The sequence below is a fragment of the Hypanus sabinus genome, chromosome 17 (genome assembly GCF_030144855.1).
Source record: "Hypanus sabinus isolate sHypSab1 chromosome 17, sHypSab1.hap1, whole genome shotgun sequence".
NCBI classification, from domain to species: domain Eukaryota; kingdom Metazoa; phylum Chordata; class Chondrichthyes; order Myliobatiformes; family Dasyatidae; genus Hypanus; species Hypanus sabinus.
Window position 1 is genome coordinate 51,450,319 of NC_082722.1, and position 20,053 is coordinate 51,470,371.

Below are 20,053 nucleotides of genomic sequence, written 5' to 3' on the forward strand. Positions count from 1 at the left end.
ATAATTTCAAAGGGAAATATTTTTGTAACAAAATTTAAGTCTGTCACACAGAACCATTGTTTACAACTGTAAATGCTTGAAAACTTATCCTCAACCTAGTTCATTTGCTAGCTAGTGGCATAGTGCCGCACTTCGGAGTGAAGGCTCCTGAGTTCGAATCCAGCCGGCTCCCTTGCATGCTTTCCATCCATGCTGGGTTGAGCATCGAGCTAGCAACTTGGTCTCATAAAAACAAGAAAGCCTGCTTAAAAAAAAAATCATGACGGCATCCCGATGACTCCACTCGGAGTTAAGGGCTTTCTTCTTCTAGTTTTCATTCAGTCACTCTTTCCCACCTTGACAGTTAAACATAAAATCATTGATTCTATCTAGTACGTATTTTGGAAAATACACCAGTTAGAACATAGAACATAGAATAGTACAGCACATTACAGGCCTTTGGCTCACAATGTTGTGCTGACCCTCAACCCTGCCTCCCATATAACCCCCCAACTTAAATTCCTCCATATACCTGTCTAGTAGTCTCTTAAACTTTACTAGTGTATCTGCCTCCACCACTGACTCAGGCAGTGCATTCCACGGTCCAACCACTCTGAGTAGAAAAACCTTCCTCTAATATCCCCCTTGAACTTCCCTCCCCTTACCTTAAAGCCATGTCCTCTTGTACTGAGCATTGCTGCCCTGGGGAAGAGGTGCTGACTATACACTCTATCTATTCCTCTTAATATCTTGGACACCTCTATCATGTCTCCTCTCATCCTCTTCCTCTCTAAAGAGTAAAGCCCTAGCTCCCTTAATCTCTGATCATAATCCATAATCTCTAAACCAGGTAGCATCCTGGTAAATCTCCTCTGAACCCTTTCCAATGCTTCAACATCCTTCCTATAGTGTGGCGACTGGAACTGGACACAGTACTCCAAGTGTGGCCTAACCAGAGTTTTATAGAGCTGCATCATTACATCGCGTCTCTTAAACTCTATCCCTCGATTTATGAAAGCTAACATCCCATAAGCTTTCTTAACTACCCTATCTACCTGTGAGGCAACTTTCAGGGATCTGTGGACATGTACCCACGATCCCTCTGCTGCTCCACACAACCAAGTATCCTGCCATTTACTTTGTACTCTGCCTTGGAGTTTGTCCTTCCAAACTGTACCACCTCACACTTCTCCGGGTTGAACTCCATCTGCCACTTCTCAGCCCACTTCTGCATTCTGTCAATGTCTCTCTGCAATCTTTGACAATCCTCTACACTATCCACAACACCACCAACCTTTGTGACATCTGCAAACTTGCCAACCCACCCTTTCACCCCCACATCCAGGTCGTTAATAAAAATCATGAAAAGTAGAGGTCCCAGATCAGGTTTAGAGCTCATCTAAACCTAATTCAATGTCAGTTAATTATTTTTCATGTAAAGCTATGCAAGCTTTTTTCAAAATACAGAGAATTGCTGAAATCTAGGGATGAGACCTGCAAAAAAAAATTAATAGTGGATTCCAGGTAACTGGTAAACATTGGGGCCTGTACATTCTGAGCCAATTAAGTGGCTGCCACAATTAGTTGAAGTTTAATGGAAATGTTTTAAAAGGGTATAAAAAAGACAAACTACCATTTAACTGAGTAACAAATTTTGTATTTAAATGAAATGCAGAACAAATTAGAACACTGCCAATGTTACTACAGGTAAATTGTATTGGGTCCTAATAGTTATCAACAGAGGAATTCATCCATCCAGTGTATGCTGCCATGTTCTTCTGATTGAGTCTAAATGAACAAAATCAATGCAGTCACCTAGTGCAGAAAATGGACTACTTTCATACAATGCTTTCAACAATTACATCTTCAGATCTTAATTTTCATTGTAACATTTAAAATGATTGTTGATACCTTCAAATTCAATGTAGTTCCTAAATTGTTGAAGTAATGGTCATTTCATTTTTACTCCCAGCTGTTTCTGGCATCTCCAAGCCTGAATGCTTGAAGTCGCAGTGAGCAAAGCAGTTCTGAATTGCCTTATTGCTTATTTCTCGTCAACTATCAGTGATAAGAATTACAGCTTTTTGAACACAAACACACACTACTGATACTGGCTGGAAACTGTTTGTCAATGGCTTCCTCTCCTAATTAAGTGGTGTAGTGTCCCAAATGAGTGAAATGAATCCAGGCTATTTTCTTCATTAGTTTTTGATCTTTAATAGTTGCCCAAAGAAGTGGCTGTTTCAATTAACCGGTGGTCTAATTAATGGGAATCCACTGTATTGAGGCCATGGTCTTAATATAATAGACAGTGGCATTATACCTCATCATCCAGCATGCTATGTAAAGGGCATTTGTTCTATAGTCACCTTTCGTGATGCATGCTTTATTGCATTTATTTATTTGGCTGAAATTGTGTTGTTTTGTAAATTAATGGCAGACTTACAGGCAAAGTATTTATGTTGTACCCAACCCATTCCTGAAGAATTGAGAAAATGGCGGTGTTAGTGAAATTAATTTGCTAAGAAAATCCAATTAAAGTTGATCACAAGTAAATTGGACACAGACTTCGAAGTGACTAGAGAATACCTTTATTCATGAATAAGGGAAGAATGATTCCCTCACAGTGCAATTGCCAGTCTTCTATAAAAAACACAATAGTCATAACCTCTTCTATAAATTCTCACAAAGTTGATATACATCAGCCAAAGTTTAAAAATAAGTCAGTCCTGTATAACTTACTGCATTCTACAGTTTAGACAGCCTGTGCTGTCCCACAGTTTGTCATTTTTACAACTCACAGAGATAGGTTGTTTTTCATCCTTGAAATTAAGATAGATTTATTGCAAGCATATTGAGAATCCAAGGTCAGATAGTGAATCTTTATTTATTATATCATAGGAAGTTCATTAATTCCATAAATCGATTGTTCATTAAAGTTCAAAGGTATAATTTGTTTTACATTTTGGTACCTGACATGAAGGAAAACCAGGACATCCCTTAATGGTCAGAGACTTCACAGCTTACAGAATCCTTCTCAACAATTTATGACCTTCGGTGTCTTCATCTTGTTTACGCAGCTGTGTTATGCATTGAGGTTTAGAGTCTAGTACTAGGTAGATGGTTTCTTAATTAAGGTGCAGGGCATTAGCAACTCATATTTTAACTCTTTATTCAGAATTTTCTTCCACAGCTGCTTGCTCTTCAGTTTGTTTCCAGGCATTACCTATTTGATCACATTTAAGTTAGTGCCATGAGATTTTGTTATTCAATATTCAGGGTTTTGGCTTAAGATTTTACCCTCTTCACTGATGGTTACACCAGTCTTCATCCACTGGGGATACCAGAGTGACCCTGATGATTATTGCCAGGTGTTCAGTTTATTTGGAGAACAGGACATTGAATTGAGTGACACAGTGACTTAGCAGTTAGTTCTGCCTCACCACAGCCCTAGGCACTTGCATTCAATCCTGATTTCTTGTGCTGTCTGAGTGGATCCTGTACTTTGCCTTGTTTGTTCACATTAATGAGTATTACAACCAGGAATTTTGATCAATTTAACTGACAATTTTTATTTGTGAATCACATGTATTTTTTTCCCCCACAGTAGAGCCCAAAAAACAGTGAAAATTGTAAAGCATGAAAAACTAAAAATTCAAAAACTAAAATGTGAGCAGTTGGAAAGTTTGCTTTTGCTCTTTGCTCAATACTTTGTTGAACCAACTCTTGCTGCTATTACAGTCAGTAGTCTTTCTGGATGTGTCTCCATTAGCTTTGCACAATGTGATGGCACAAAATTCCTCCTTACAAAATTGCTCAATCTATGTCAGGTTAATGGGGGAAGTGGCAGTGGACAGCAATCTTGAGGTCTTGCTTGAGATCTTCAATCAGGTTAATGTCAGGACTCTCGGCCAATCAAGCATGACGATTTTCTTCATGTGAAGCCACTCCATGGTTGTTTTAGCAGTGAGCTTCTTCCCCAGTTTAAGCTTTCTGGCAGAGGCTAGCAGGTTTTTAATCCAGGATCTCTGTGCGTTTAGCAGCATTCATCTTCCCGTTAAACCTTACCAGATTTCCAGTCCCTACTGCTCAAAAGCATTCCTATAGCATAATACTTTCTCTACCATACTTTCCAGTAGGGATGATGTTAACTAGCTGATGTGCAGTATTAGATTTGCGACACATGTACCACTTGAGAGCAGAACATTCCACTTTAATCTCAACCAACTACAAGACTGTCCACATTTTTGCCTTATCTTCTAAGTGATACTATGCATAATCTTTATGGGCAAGGGTGTCTTTTTTTTAGCTAGGGCTTCCTCCTTGCCACTCTTCCATAAGTACCCTTTTTGTACAAGCTGGTCCAGAGTCACAGTAGCCTCTTATGCAAGTGCCATTCTTCTCTGGCAACTAAGTTTAAATGGACAGCCTGACCTAGGCAGTCTGGCTGTGGGTTCATATTTTTTCGACTTTTTCATGATGGACTTCACTGAGCTTCAAGGTTTGTTCTCTGCTTTTGAGATGGTATAGTACATTTCTCCAGATTTGTGATTCTCATTTCCCTGAGTTGTCTTGAATGCTCTTTTGTCTTTGGTCTGTTGAAAATCTACCATATCGTTGGACCTGACAGAGAGAAATAGTCATCCTCCAATTTTCTACATCAACAAATTTGGTGAGTGAGTCAGGTAATATGCAGTGTTGCACTGAGGAAAGTTAGCTTAGTAATTACAAAGGGGACGAATGCTTTTTCAGCTTCACAATTTTGGTTTTTAATTTTTAGTAAATTGTTGACAGATTTTGGATTTTTTCTTTTGATGCACAATGTTTTGTAGGTTAGCTCAAAATTTACTTCAATATGTTTAAAAATTTAGAAAATGAGAGTAAAATATGAAAATAGTTGTGGGGACTGAAACAACACACACAAAATGCTGGTGGAACACAGCAGGCCAGGCAGCATCTATAGGGAGAAGCACTGTTGACGTTTCGGGCTGAGACCCTTCGTCAGGAGGCTTGTGGGGGCTGAATGTGTTTTCAAGCACCGTAATACTCTTCTGAAGATCAGTGAAAACAGCAAACTGTCTTTAGAAAATAAGTCGCATGTTTAAACTGATATTCTGGTGTCTATTTTAGTTTTTAAAAAAAGATTAAGTATGCAATGCAAAATTGAAGCATGTTGTTTTAAAAATAATTTAACAGGTTTGTGAAGTGTTGATGCTTAAAACTGATTGTTGTATATTTTTTAATTTGGGTAGTATTGTTAAAGAACCAGAGTAGTGTTTCCATGTACTGTACTTGCATCAACCCTGGAGGATGGTGACTTTCACAAATGAGACACAGCTGCACATGCCTGAGCAATTCAGCATGTTACTATGGGAATAGTCCTTCCAGTGAGATAAGAGTGTCAATATTGTAGGTTGTATCAGGCTTGGATTCAAAATAGTGACAAATTAACTGAAACCTTAAACCCAGTTGCTCTATTTTCCCTTAAAATCAGTTGCTACAGAATAAGCTATAAAATCTGCTAACTGTAACGAGGGATATGTGCAGGATTCCAGGTTCTTGTATTTCGCCTAAATGATTAGATCGTCCAAAAGTAATCAGATTTTCATATCCTCCTCACTTTCCCTTTCGCTTCTTTCATGTTATCTTTGTGAATCATTTTTACTGCAGTACTACATGACTAATGTCATATTGGAACCTACATCTTCATCTTCTGCAGGATGTAACATTTATCTGTTCAAAGTGGAGGTGGAATTCCAGAAGTATCCTATATCAAGAGAGCTGTTAGGAAATTCCAACATTTTGGTGAAGGTATGTAGCGGATGAAACCTGAGGGTGTGCTCAGCCTTTACACTTAGGACTGTGTGGCTTGCTGCACCTTCAGACGACACCACTGTCGTAGGCTGAATCAAAGGTGATGACAAATCAGCATATAGGAGGGAAATTGAAAATCTGGCTGAGTGCTGTCACATCAACAACCTCGCACTCAATGTCAGCAAGACCAAGGAGCTGATTATTTACTTTAGAAGGAGGAAATAAGATGTCCGTGAGCTTGTCCTTATTGGAGGGTCAGCAACTTTAAATTCCTCAGTGTTAGAATTTCAGAGCACTTGTCTTGGGCCTAGTGAAGAAAGCACATCAACGCCTCTGTTTACTTAGGATTCAAGACTCTTACTATCTAGGAAGTGCTCCCTTCTCGCTGTTGCCATCAGATGAAGGTCAGGAGCCTCAGGACCCGAACTACCAGGTTCAGGAACAGTTATTGCCCCTCAGCCATCAGGCTGCTGAACCAAAGGGAAATACTTCACTCAACTTTGTTTGCTCCATCATTGAAATGTTCCCATAGCCTATGGACTCATTTTCAAGGACTCTTCATCTCATGTTCTCGATGTTTATTGGTCATTTATTATTATTATTTATTTCTTTTTGTATTTGCACTGTTTATTGTCTTTGCACACTGGTTGAATGCCCAAATTGGTGAGGTGTTTCATTGATTTTGTTGTGGTTATTATTCTATTATAGATTTCTTGAGTATGCCCACAAGAAAATGAGTGTCAGGGTTGTATATGGTGAGGTATATGTACTTTGATAATTTATTTTGAACTTTGAAAACTCCAATATTCTGGCATTTATTGTTTTGAGAATTATGATGAATTGGCATCTCACTCAGTCAATAGTGTGGAACAAGCCAGGGGTCCAGAGTACAAATGGATGTGCAGTTGTAACCAGGGTTTTGGAATGTGGTGGGGACCAGGTTCAAGACTGTGGAACAAGCGTGTGTGGTCAGAACCTGCGTTAAAGTGTCTAGAACGTTAAAGGTCAGGAACAGTGGTAGGCCTTGCAGCTTAAGATGGAACCTGTAGTGCTGGTATATTCCCAGCTCCCTTTTAAACTTACTGGGTTCACAACAAAATTTATAATACCACTCTGTAACATGTAGCATAACTTTATCACATTTGTTATGTCTTGGGTATTACAGAATGACATCCAATCATCCTGAAAATCTGTCTGGATGGCAGGTAAACAAGAGCTCTCCTTTGTTATGCAGGTAGACATGACAATAATAAACCAATTACTAATCTGATGCGGTTTGACCTTCCAGACCAGTCTACCACCAGGACTCTTGCCAAAGGCCTTGTTTTTGTAAACAAAATCTACTACTATCAGGGATCATGGAATCCCAAGAGGCAAATTGGATGTTGTTCCAAAATGTAACATAAATAAAGCAAAGCCCTTAATTCCTGAACTTGTGCATCCTTGCATTAAACACCATTGTGCTGTGTCTGGTCAGATTTTTGTTGAATCAATAGTCACGCATCCCTCAGTGAGGTAATGCTTCATAGTTCCCCATTAAAAAAAAATGTTTTGCTATCCTTTCTACCAAAATTAATAACCTTGTATGCCCCCTCATTGCTTATTTGAATAAATTGTTTATCCCTCTTTGCGGATTCTCTATCTGCTTCTCTCCTCAGTTTCCCACATAGCTCTTGCCTACAAATTTATGAATTTGTTGTACTGTTTCCTTTTTTTAATTGTAGAAGCTTGGGGCTTACCGTTAGCTCTGTGGCACCTCATGTGAAACAGTCTGCAGACTTGCAAAACTTTGAATTGATATTAGTTCTCCATCCATAATGTTCATTATTTCTTTATCTGCATGGTGGTGCTTTACCTACTGAGTTCTTCCAGTAGGATTTTGCTTCATAGATTTTGTTACACAACCTGTCTCCGTGTCCTTATGCAACAGTTTTCATGTGGCCTTTGAAAATGGAGGATATTGTTTCTACCTCTTTAGCTTTTCTCTCCTTGTTTATTGTTTTCTTCCCTTGTCTGTTTTATTGTTTTTGTGAAAAAATGCTTCTGATCTTGCCTGACTCAAGTGTAATTTCCATACCTGCTCCAATGTAACAATCTTTTGAATAGATCTGATGTTTTTCAAAGGATTGTTTGTAGTCTACTATTTTATGAATGCTCTCTTTTAAAAGGGGCCTTACAGTTGCTGCTTAGCAACCAAATAATAATTTTTTTGAATAGTTGTCACTGTTGGAACAATTATCTCTGTCGCCACTTCTGTAGTCCACATGAAGGGGCTCATTTCTAATGTCATGTTTATTTCCTCTCCACAGATGCTGCCTGATCTGCTGAGACACTCAGCATTTTGTGTGTGTTGCTCAAGATTTTCAGCATCTGCAGAATCTCTTGTGTATTTATTCTGTATTCCCTTGCTTGATTCCTCCTCACAGATTTCTAAGGATGGAATTCCATTTTTTACATTTATGACTGCCTAATCGTTCATGGAATTGTATAGCACAGAAATGTCAACCCACCTCATAGATGCCGCTAATGAAGGTCGTATCTTCTATCCCTTCCTATCTAAGTACCTGTCCAAATTCCTTTTAAATGTTGTGATTGTATTTGGAATCATCTCCTCCTTTGGCAGTCTATTTCTGATATTCAGCACACACTATGGAAAAATCTTACCCCCTCAGATCTCCTTTAAATTTCTCCACTCTTGCTTTTAACCTGATTCTCCTCCCCAGTAAAAAGTTTACTGACTGTCTTTCCTGTCTGTGCCCCTCATAATTTTATAAACCTTTACAAGGTTCCCAGTGAGAATAAACTGAGTTTATCCAATCTCTCATAACTACAGTCATTCATTTCAGACAGTATTCTGATGAACCATTTGTGCATTTTCTCTTTTGCTGTCATATCCTTCCTGTAGGATGTGTCTGAAACTGTACCCAAAACTTCATGTGCAGTTGAACCAGCATTTCAAGAAAACCAAGTTTCTTGTTCACTACTCTTAGTCACCTATGTTGCCACTTTTGGGAAGCCATTAACTTGCACCTCAAGGTCTTGACATTAATGCTGCTAAGGTGTCTTCTCTGAGTTATACCAGAATTTGGCCTTCCACAGTGCATTATTTCATACCTGCCTGAGATGGGCATAAAAACTACAGCACAAAAACAGGCCCTTTGGCCCCTCTAGTTAATGCTGAACCCTTAAGGGCATACATTAACATATCTGTCCAACCACATGATGTCCATTTCGGCAGTCTGGGTGGATCACATTGACAATGAGATCCAACCAGGAAGGCGGTTCTGCAACATTTCGTGGAGAGTGAAGGCAAAGACGTAGTCAAGGCTTCCACTGCAGCCAAGGAGGACCCCAGTTGTGATGACTACTTGTACCACTGGACCCGGACTTCTGAGGTCAAGAGAGTGGAACTGCTGTCGTGCCACAGCAGCACATGAGGGGAGTGAGGTACACGAGCACCATTGAGAGTGTCCCACCTGGTACAGGAATTGCAAGGCATCTGACCGCAAGACCTCACAAAGGATTGTCAAGGTCTCTCCTTCACTCATTAGAGATATTTATCAGGAATCAGTACTGATGAAGTTCTCAGCCCAAAACATCATTCTCCTCCATCAATGCTGCTCGACCTACTGAGCTTCTCCAGCATTCTGTGTATGTGCCATTTCTTCACTGGCTTTCTGGGAAGCTTTGAATGCATCTAATTCAGATCTGGCAATATAACAAATTAAAAATGCTATATTGTTAATTTTCTGCATAGTATTAATATGATATTCTTCTTTCCTTATTTCACTCCCTATATTATTCACTGTGTTGGCGCGTGGCCTAGTGGGCAAGGCATCAGACTAGTAACCTGAAGGTCATTGGTTCGAGCCTCAGCTGAGGCAGCGTGTTTGTGTCCTTGAGCAAGGCAATTAACATCACATTGCTCTGCGACGTCACCGGTGCCAAGCTGCATGGATCCTAGTGTCCTTCCCTTGGACAACATCGGTGGCGTGGAGAGGGGAAGGCCTGCAGCTTCGGTAACTGCCGGTCTCCCATACAACCCTGCCCAGGCCTGCGTCCTGGAAACTCCAGGCGCAGATCCATGGTCTCTCGAGACCGACGGATGCCACCACCATTATTCACTTGTGAAGATAAATGCAAGCTATTTATTCAGCAGTTTAAATAAAATATACCTCCATGGCTGAATTATTAGCCTATTCTCCTTTAAGAGGATCTACTCCTCCTTATCCTTCATGTATTTATGGATCATCTTTGTGATTTCTTTTATTATATTCTATAACAATATCTTGTATTATTTACCCTGAAAGTAGATATTTCCTGTCCATTATATCCTATTGTAACAATATAAAATTGGCCTAGAAACTCCCAGTTTATCTTTGTACATTTCCTCAATTACACTAAATCACACTGAACTATGATCACTCACAAGCAAGAGAAAATCTGCAGATGCTGGCAATCGAGGCAACACACAAAATGCTGGAGGAACTCAGCAGGCCAGGCAGCATCTATGGAAAAGAGTAAACAGTTGACATTTTGGGCCGAGACCCTTCATCAGGACTGGAGAAAAAAGATAAGAAATCAGGCTAAGCAAATAAGGGGAGGAAAGGAAGAAATACAAGGTAATGATAGGTGAAACTGGAAGGGGGAATCCGATAGAGGACAGAAGCCATGGAAAAGGGGGAGGGACCACCAAAGGTGTTGGGGAGGTAAGGAGATAAAGTGAGAGAGGCAAACCGGAGTGGGGAATGGTGAGCTGAGGGGCATTACTGGAAGTCTGAGAATTCGATGTCTATGCCATCAGGTTGGAGGCTGCTCAACCAGAATATAAGGTGTTGCTCCTCCATCCTGAGTGTGGCCTCATCATAGCAGTAGAGGAGGCATGGACTGGTGTCGGAATTAAAATGGGTGGCCACTGGGAGATCCTGCTTTTTCTGGCAGATGGAGCATAAATGCTCAGTGAAGCGGTTTATCAATCTACTTGGGGTCTCATAGATATACAGGAAACCATGCCAGGAGCACCAGATACAGTAGATGACTCCAACAGACTCTGAGGTGAAGTGTAGCCTCACCTGGAAGAGACTGTTTGGAGCCCTGAATTGGAGTGAGGGAGGTGGTGTAGGGGCAGGTGTGGCACTTGTTCTGGTTGCAAGGATAAGTTCTAGGAGGAGATAAGTGGGGAGGGACAAATGGGCAAAGACGTAATGAGCGATCTCTATAGAAAGTTGGGGGAGGGAGGAAGATGTGCTTTGGTGGTGGGATCCTGTCGGAGATGGCGGAAGTTATGGAGAATTATGTGCTAGGCGTGGAGACTAGGTGAGGATAAGAGGAACTCTATCCCTGGTGGGGTAAAGGCAATATGTGCAAAATGGAAGAAATGATGTTGGATTTTTTTGGCCCAACAGGATTTGATTAGTTCTCAATAGCAACACTAATCCTGTTTCTCCCATTTATTTTCTTGTAATCTATTCTCTTTCAGAATTGAGGGCAGTAGGTTGAACGGCCTTGATCTTGTTAAATGGTGGATGAGGCTTAAAGGACTCCTATCGTGTATTTATTTTTTTAAATACTGTATTGATTTCAAGAAATCTATTCTTGCTATACTATTTTTAACGTTTACTGTCTTAGTTAATGTTAGATGGTTGAAATCAGTTGAGATTTTTGCTTTATTTTTATAAGGAATCTTTCAATCTTTGCTCTTCTATATTGCCCTGACAGTTTGGAGGTCTGTCGTGTGTAGACTGTAGTGCTTCGGCCTCTTGTTTCCTCTCCATCATTTCCACCCCCATCTGTGCACCCCCAAACCCAGGAATGGGCACAGACTTCTCTTGTTTCTTTCCTTCAGTTCCTACTCAGCTGAAGACTGCTTTCCACCTCTCATGCTTTCTCCTGTTCAGAGCCAGATATTCATTGTGCTCCAGACACTTGAGTAGTTCTGCTGTTGTCTTGGTGGTTTCTCCATTTGTATTGATTGTATCTTAAAAATAAAAAAAAGCTCTTCCGATGTATCATTGATGAGTATACTTTTTTGGTGAGCTAAGAACTGATGTTAATCTTAAAAAGCTATTATAAATAAAACTATGAATTCACTGCTGAAATTGTCTCATTCATTGCACTGGTCCTTATTACTTTTCACAGTTGACTTCTGCATGTTTATGGCGCCCTCTGCTTTTTGAAATAGCCATCATTGCAGCATATTTAATGGAAGTAGACTTGATTAAAAATCTATTTTTCCTATTTATTCTCCCTATTCTGAATGGCAAATGGTTGTCTAAAGTCTCTCAGGCTCAATAGTTTGGAAGAATGCACCTCCTTGTTTTTTTCCCCCACGATGGTTAATAACCACTATGGCATATTTCCACGAGTACAGAGTATATCAAAGACCATCTTCTTACGTCAGCCGCAGTTTATAATATAAGAAAGAGGAATAACGATGACTTCGGCACTGCAGCCATCCAAAGTGGCCGAATTATTATGTCTTTGCGGGCAATCTGAAGCCTAGTGCAGTCTTAGCCATACGTGAATTAAACAAGAGGAAGAAGAACAATGGCACGAGTAAAGCTCAGCGATCAGTTCTGCACTGAATTGGTGGTTATTTGTAGTCTTTGGCTCAGCACGTTTCAGACTTGCGTAAATTTTTAGCTAGCTTTAGAAGGACAAAGTAAGATGGAAGTCAAGTACCATAACATTTGGCCTTCCATTCTACCACTGGATGTGCCATTTGGCTTAGTGGTGGAACACATGGACAGATCCATGATAAAACTGAATGGCTGGGTGCACCAGAACCTCCAGGTGTAAGAAACCTTAAACCTTAAGGGTAAATGGTTTACTAACCTTATTTAACTATTTGCAAGCACTTTGTCTCAAATTTATTAATTAAGCTGTTTGATAAATGTCCTTGATTTATAAGATTAAGGAGAGAGAGTATGACGGTCTGTCCCGCTTAATGATGTTGGAGTTCCAGGTCACAGGCAAGGTTTAATTGACGCAGTTTGTGGATTGGATTCTGTTGTTCACATTATGCTGGGTTTCTGGTCGTGTTTTTTATGTTGCTATTCTAGCTGGCTTCGAATTGGGGCAGTCTGCAGATAGTGAACACTAGTTGAACTGAATACGCCTGGTCTCTTTCTATTTTTGTGTTTTATATTTTTTTCACTTTTTTTTTTGGTTACCATTTGCACAATTTGTTTCTTTGCACGCGGGGAGGAGGGTTTGACGTTTTTCTTTTCAGTGGGTTCCATGATTTTCTTTTGTTTTGTGGCTATAGAGAAGATAAGTCTCAGGGTTGTATACTGTATTCATACTTTGATACTAGATATACTCTGAATATTTATAGAAGACCTGTAACATCATTGCATAAGCCTTAACAGTGAATTTTCAAAAGCTATCTGCATATTCATGAATTGTTCCTTAAAATCCAGCACCTAAATCCGTATCCCTTTATGGAACCTACCTATCTCCTGGAAAACTTTGGGTACCAATTGTCAGTTTGGTCAACCTTTCATATTTACGAGAGGTTTGTGTATAGAAAGGAAACTAAGCTCACTCATAAACTCATTCTCCATTCAATATATGTATACATTATCCTGTGGAGTTGTATAACTTGAAGGCGGGATCCATGCATTAAGGTGATAATGTTAGTGTTACATGACTAATACATGACTATAGCCTCCAAAGGAATGAAATTTCCCCATTGCGCTAATACTCACCAGGTCATTTTTTAAAATAGGTTTTTGCCTTCTAAGCCCAAGTTGCACTGACTTGTAAGAGGCACCACCTAAGCATCAGGACAACAATGAAGTAACTTTTGATTAGTTCCCATAGTAACAGCTCCCTGTGTTTATGTACCAAAGCTTTTCAGATGCTTTTGTCAGTGGCAAGCAGGTAGTAGCTGGCAACTTAATACAATTCCTTTTTAGTTTACTAAATGTAGATTTAGTTTCTTAGCTTCCTGACCATTGTTCTGGTAACTTGGTTTTGTGATGGTTGAAAACACTACTTAAAAGACACTCCTTTACTGCTGTAGTTGTTAGATCCTGAATATTAAACAGTTGATAAGAGAATCAGTGAGTTACTTCTCAATTTGAAAAACTGTAGACTAGGGTTCATTTAAGAGGCAGGCATGCTATTTTTTTGAATTTTATTGGAATAAATCAGCAGGAATATATCCAGAAAAAAGCAATTTGAAACATTGTTGTCTGTTCCTGTGTTTTGGAGTGAAGGGAATGTTGTAAAATTTTATTGACCATTAGTAATAGTAATTTAATAACAAGAGCAATTGGTTAATTACTTGAAGTAGACCGTCCTTTAAAACTTAAGTTTAAATTTTACCTTTTCCTGAAAATAAAGAATTTACAGTAGTAAAATGTATCATTTAGCTCAGATAATTTATTTTATTATAGATTTAGCACGTCTCTTGCTCCTCTTCATTTAACTATAACCCTTTAATTTCCTTTGAGTTTTCATCTAGCTCCTCCTCAAATACACCCTCACTTTGCCTTAGGAACCTAATAAATTGGCCACTGGGTGTTCATTTGTGGTCATCAGCTGCTGTAGCCCATCCAAGTTTCAGTGTGTCATGCGTTCAGAGATGCTCTGCGGCACACAAGTCAAGTCACTTTTTATTGTCATTTCGACCATAACTGCTGGTACAGTACACAGTAAAAACGAGACAATGTTTTTTAGGGCCTTGGTGCTACATGAGCAATACAAAAACTACACTGAACTACGTTCACCACTGTTGTAATATGTGGTTATTTGAGTTACTCTCGCTTTCCTGTCAGTTTGAACCAGTCTGGGCATTTTCCTCTGACCTCTCTCATTAATAGGAAGTTTTTTGCCACAAAACTGCTGCTTACTTGGATGTATTTTTTATTTTGCAACACTAGAAACTGTTGTCTGTGAAAATCCCAGGAGATCAGCAGTTTCTGATGTACTCAAACAATTCTGTTTGGCACCAACAATCGCTCCATGGTCAAAGTCACTTGGATCAAATTTCTTCCCCGTTCTGTTGTTTGGTCTGAACATTAGGACTGAAGGTCTTAACTGTGTTTGCATACTTTTAGGCATTGAGCTGCTGCCACATGATTGGCTGATTAGATACAGTGGATTACGGTTAATTGGGACAAAACAGGACCAGTACAATTTGGCTCAATTAAGTGGCTGCCTCAAGTAGCCTAAGTTCCATGGAAATAATTAAAAAGGTATTAAAAATAAATAAGCTACCATTAAATTTAGAACAAATTAGAATGCTACCCATACTATGACATACCATAAAACTGTTTTAGTTCCGAATATTTATCAATGGAGGAATTTTATCCAGTGTATGTTGCTGTGTCCTTTTGATTGACTTTTGAAGTGAACAAAATCAGCGCAGATTCCCAGTGCAGATACCTTCATTCTGCCTTAATACAATGCTTTCGACAATTATATTCTCAAAATCTTCACTTTCATTGTATCATTCGAGATGATTGATGTTCCCTTAATTCTTCATAGCTTCTAATTGATTGAATTAGCACTCCTGGCTGTTTCTGGTATTTCCAAATTTGAATGCTTGAAACTGCAGTGACAAAAATCACTGCTTTTTGAACACAAACACACGAAACTGGTAGTTCTAAGCACGGTATAGTGTCTAATGGTCACACAAGTGCACGCAACTGATACTAGTTAGAAGCTATTTGGCAACTGTCTCCTGACCCAATTAAGTGGCATAATGTCCCAAATACAAGAAGGGAATCCCAGCTATTGTCCTGATTAGCTTTCTCCCGTGGGAGTTGAGGTGTGAGGGGTTGGGGGTATAGCCCCTGAATGTAAATATGAAAGAATAAAGTGCCACATGGGTGGCAAAACATTAGAACATTGAAAATGTAAAGACAGTAATGGTACCAACTGTAAAGAATTGAAAGACTTTGAATGGTTATTGTATATAATTTTATTTTGGAATAAAGTATATTTTGTTTAATAAAAAAGATTCTGTTTTGATCTTTAAGAGTTGTCCCAAATAAGTGGCTGCCCTGATTAACTGATGCCCCAATTAACCAGATTTGGCCACTGATTTTGAACCCACACTGTTTGCCTCAGCTACTCGTGTTGCTTATGAGTTCCACTCTGCACTGAATAATTTATCCCAAATTCATTATTGCAATTAACTCAATTAATTGTAATTTATATTATGATTTGCCTTTAGAAATGGACAAAATAACTAGGATGATATACAGGCATGCTTCTGGCATCAAAGGTGTCTGAGATGGCAGTCATTCATTTTTCTTTGAATTAAACTTCAATTACTCCCAACATTAACTTAAAGTTCACAAAAAATGGTTAGGCTTTTCCTAATTGCATTTTTGTGGCCTTGTATTGGCTAAAACTAAAGAATATCAGAATAGTTGTGGAGTGTAAATTGAGGAATTTAGTTAATGATAACATTAAGGTTTTTGCATGTATTTTGTATTGATTCATTGTAATTTTATAGATTTCACTTGATTTGAATTGTAAGAATTCTAAAACCAATAAATTCAGCATAACATTGGCTCACTAATTGTAACTGTGCAATACACACACAAAATACTGGAGGAACTCAGCAGGCCAAGCAGCATCTATGGAAAAAAGCGAACAGTGGACGTTTCCGGATGAGGCATCCTGATGAAGAGACTCGGCTGGAAATGTTGACCGTTTGCTCTTTTCCATAGATGCTGCCTAACTGGTTGAGTTCCTCCAGCATTTTGTGTGTGTTGCTTTGGATTGCCAGCATCTGCAGATTTTTTCATGTTTATACTTCCAACAATTTTTCAGAATATGAAAATGTGCGCCTAAAGTATATTTTCATGAAAATGTTAATATGCAATATTGGTGTATTTGAAAATGGAACTAATTTTCTGACTTGGGCTACGTTGTTTGTTTATCTAGAAACAAAAACATAATTATGGCTCTTCATTATTTCACTTGCAAACCACTGACCTTTGCCACTTCCTTCCAAAACTGAGGGGAAGAGTCAGTGAATTTACAACTATATTTCCAGAGAATAGAGTGCGTTCAGTAATTTGCTGTAAAATAACTGTACATTAAGTAGTGCACTTCACTGTTGACTTCTTTGTTGGCAAATGCAGAAGAGGCAAAACCATTTCATTTCCACAATTATCAGTTGAAATTTTAATATAATGATGAGCAATGTTGAAATTGGAAGTATTTTAAATTCTTGGTGTGTAAGAATAAAATAATTAAGCCCCCCTTCCCCTTTGCACTTTATCTGAAAATCTGCCAGAATTGAAAGGAAATTTTTGAGTTGATTCCCATCAGAGTTGCTTTTTTGAAGTACTTTGAAATGCTTTAAATTTTGGCAGGGAAGTTACTTGCCGATTTAAAATTGGATGCTCTAATTAGTATTTTATTTGTCATAGACTGTCGATGATGATGCAATAGATGCTTGAATGAGGTGACAGCCTAGGGAAGGAGGAACGATGCCCAAGGGTGGGTGTTCTAAAACACCACAGTCGGAAGATTATCCGCTCAGCATCGATATGGTTGAGAAACAATCAGGGAAGAAGGTAAGAGCACCGAACAACTAAGAATATGAAATTATTACTTTGGCTTTCATCAATATTTGGGAGTGATATCATTAGACTGTTATCTAACAGTCCTGTTGGAAGTTTTTATGATACTGAATGTTTTAAAGGTGGATGGGAGCAAAAAATGTGTTGAGCAGAAAAGGACTCAAGTTACTTTACATCTGTTGCAAAGTCAGGTTTTTAGTTATAATAACAACATGAACATGTTTTAGTGGATAAGTTGTTAGAGTAAATGTAATAAAAATGGAGGCATTAAGGAATATGCCACTGTTGAAAGTGAATGAATTTCTGAGACTGTTGAAATGTATCCCCAGCTGTTAAATGAAGGAAGTAATTGAAGATGTTTCTGAATATGATTTTGTAATGCTCTCTGGTTATAGGAATGGTGCCAATGAATTGGAGTTCTGCTGACAATCATACAGCACCGAGGTAGCCCATTGAGGCCTAGAACCTTACTGCATGAGAAGGGCCATTCGGCCTTCCATGTCCATGCTATTCATTGGACATGCATTCATATTAGATCTATCTTCCTGCACTTGGCCATTAGGCAACAGTTTTAGCATTGCATACACTTCAAATTCACCACATGACAGGAAAGATGTGACTGCAATGGAGCAGGTGCAGAAGAAATGTTAGAGGATGTGGGATGTTGCCAGCAATAGAATATTGTAGAAATGAAGAAAAATTGGATAGCTATGTTTTTTAAGAGCAGATTTGGTAAGCCCCAAAATGGTTACCCTACCAGGGGTGAAGATTAAATAGAAATGTCCTTTCACCTTTTACGCAGGGATTTAAATGCTAGGGAATTAAACTTAATATACTTGCTGGAAGGATTAGGGGCAAGATGAGAAGCTTGCTTTGTTCCTAGTGCACTTCAGAGGCCTGGAATTCTTTACTTAAAAGTGTGATAGTGGAAGAAACCCTATTCATTTTTAGAAAATAATTGGATATGCACTTGAAAAGTTGTCACCTACTAGGTTGTGGACCTCAGATTTCAGATTATTTATTATATGTACATCAGAACACAGTAAAGTGTGCCGCTTGCATTCACAACCAATACAACTTAAGGATGTAGGTATCACGGCATATTCAGTGTTCATTTGAACAACGCAGAACACAACATCAGCAGAACGAGACCCATTCCTCCCTCCCACCCATACAGAAGCAGACAATCAAACCCCAACACAGACCATCTCCAGCCTTCACATTCCAGTAGTCTCATGTATTTGCAGACTTCGGGCATTTGACTTTCACAGTGAATTGCAGACTTGGGGCCCTGGTGACTTCCGATTGACCTTTGGACCAAACACACAAAGGCCCATAACTGTTGCTGGAGAAGAAACAGATGAGGGAATCTGCTGGAAGTATATCATTGATGGGAGGGATCAAGGACTAGGAATTACTCATAAAATGTTAGGGAAAAGAATTAAGAGTGACAGACAAGATTTCTCTATGCAGCTTCTGGTTGGAATTTTGGGTGGATTGCCTGCATTTGTGTTTTGGCTGTGGCGTTCAAGATGGAGCAGGATGGATTTCTGACAAGTGAAATTTGACAAGACTGTGGCAAAGGGGCTGAGGGGTGGAACTGGTTACTCTGGTGGGTAGCATGGACGTAATAGACTGAATGGCGACTTATGATTCTACTTTGTGAAGGTGGAATTAAGTGAGGTAGCTCTTTTTCAATTGCACAATTGTGATGGGCTGAATGTCCCCCAATGTTGTTGTCACATTCTAACACTTTGTTTGGTTAAGCCATTACTGTCATACTACAACCCAGTAGGCTGCAGTGATAATTCCTTGATTTGCTTTCACTACATGGACCAGATCTGAAATTGGTCAGAACTAAGTGGTGTTTTAGGGAAACAAAATGTAAGTGATTTGTCTTTATAGTTGACGTAACCACCATTTATTTAGATATATTTAGTAATTTATAACATATAGAGGCAACTCTTTCATTTGAATAGTTTTTTCCAGTGCAATGCTTTTATGATGACATTAGGATCGATAGATTCATAGTAGATATGAGAGAAAATAAGCTTAGACAAAAGTCTTGAATTGCAGCTCATGTAAATTTTATATTCAGGAAATTTTATTTTGGGATTCAGTGTGGTGTAGTTTGCAACAATGTTGGTGAATAAAACTTCCTTCAAATGGCTTTTGAGTTGTACATCTGTTTCTAATCCAGGATAAGGAAAAAATCTCATGTAACAAGACTCCAAAGTTGGACAGGAGTGATGGAGGGAAGGAGGTGAAAGAGAAGGCATCAAAGAGGAAACTGCCTTTTACTATTGGGGTTAACAGCTGTGATCAGAAGGACTCGGACACTGGTAAGTGGGAGATTTACCAAAGGTGGATTTGAGCAAGGTTTTCTGGAAATATTTTTCTAATGCTGCAGTTGTCGAGCACATCTGAGTATTATTATTATGCATTATTTTGCATTGTGTTTACTTGTTAAGCTTGGCTTCACCTCTACAGTTTAGTTTTCCAGATTTCATAATGTATCATTGAAAAATATATCATAGATAATCTTTTTGGTATGTCTTTGAAAGAACACACATTCAGATTTTGTGTTGTGCGCTCCGATACTGGACTATAATTTTGGGCAGACTTCATGAAAATGAAAAAGTTGGAAGGCAACTTCATCTCAAGACTGGAGACTTGTGAGTAGTGATGTGCCACAGGGATCGGTGTTGGAT

The 20,053-nt window shown here is 39.0% G+C and overlaps 1 protein-coding gene across 2 annotated transcripts in view; it reads left to right on the top strand.

The window, feature by feature from the left end:
* The window catches only part of ankrd11 (ankyrin repeat domain 11), a 172,158-nt gene that overhangs the window by 66,038 nt on the left and 86,067 nt on the right, over positions 1–20,053 (top strand). The window contains exons 3-4 of one of the 2 annotated variants that reach the window (XM_059993042.1): positions 17,190–17,336; positions 19,543–19,684. In XM_059993042.1, coding sequence (XP_059849025.1) covers positions 17,250–17,336; positions 19,543–19,684 — 229 coding nt within the window. In that variant the 5' untranslated portion in view covers positions 17,190–17,249. Of the gene's footprint in view, positions 1–17,189; positions 17,337–19,542; positions 19,685–20,053 lie in introns of those variants that run through there. The other variant, XM_059993043.1, reaches the window with a different exon arrangement.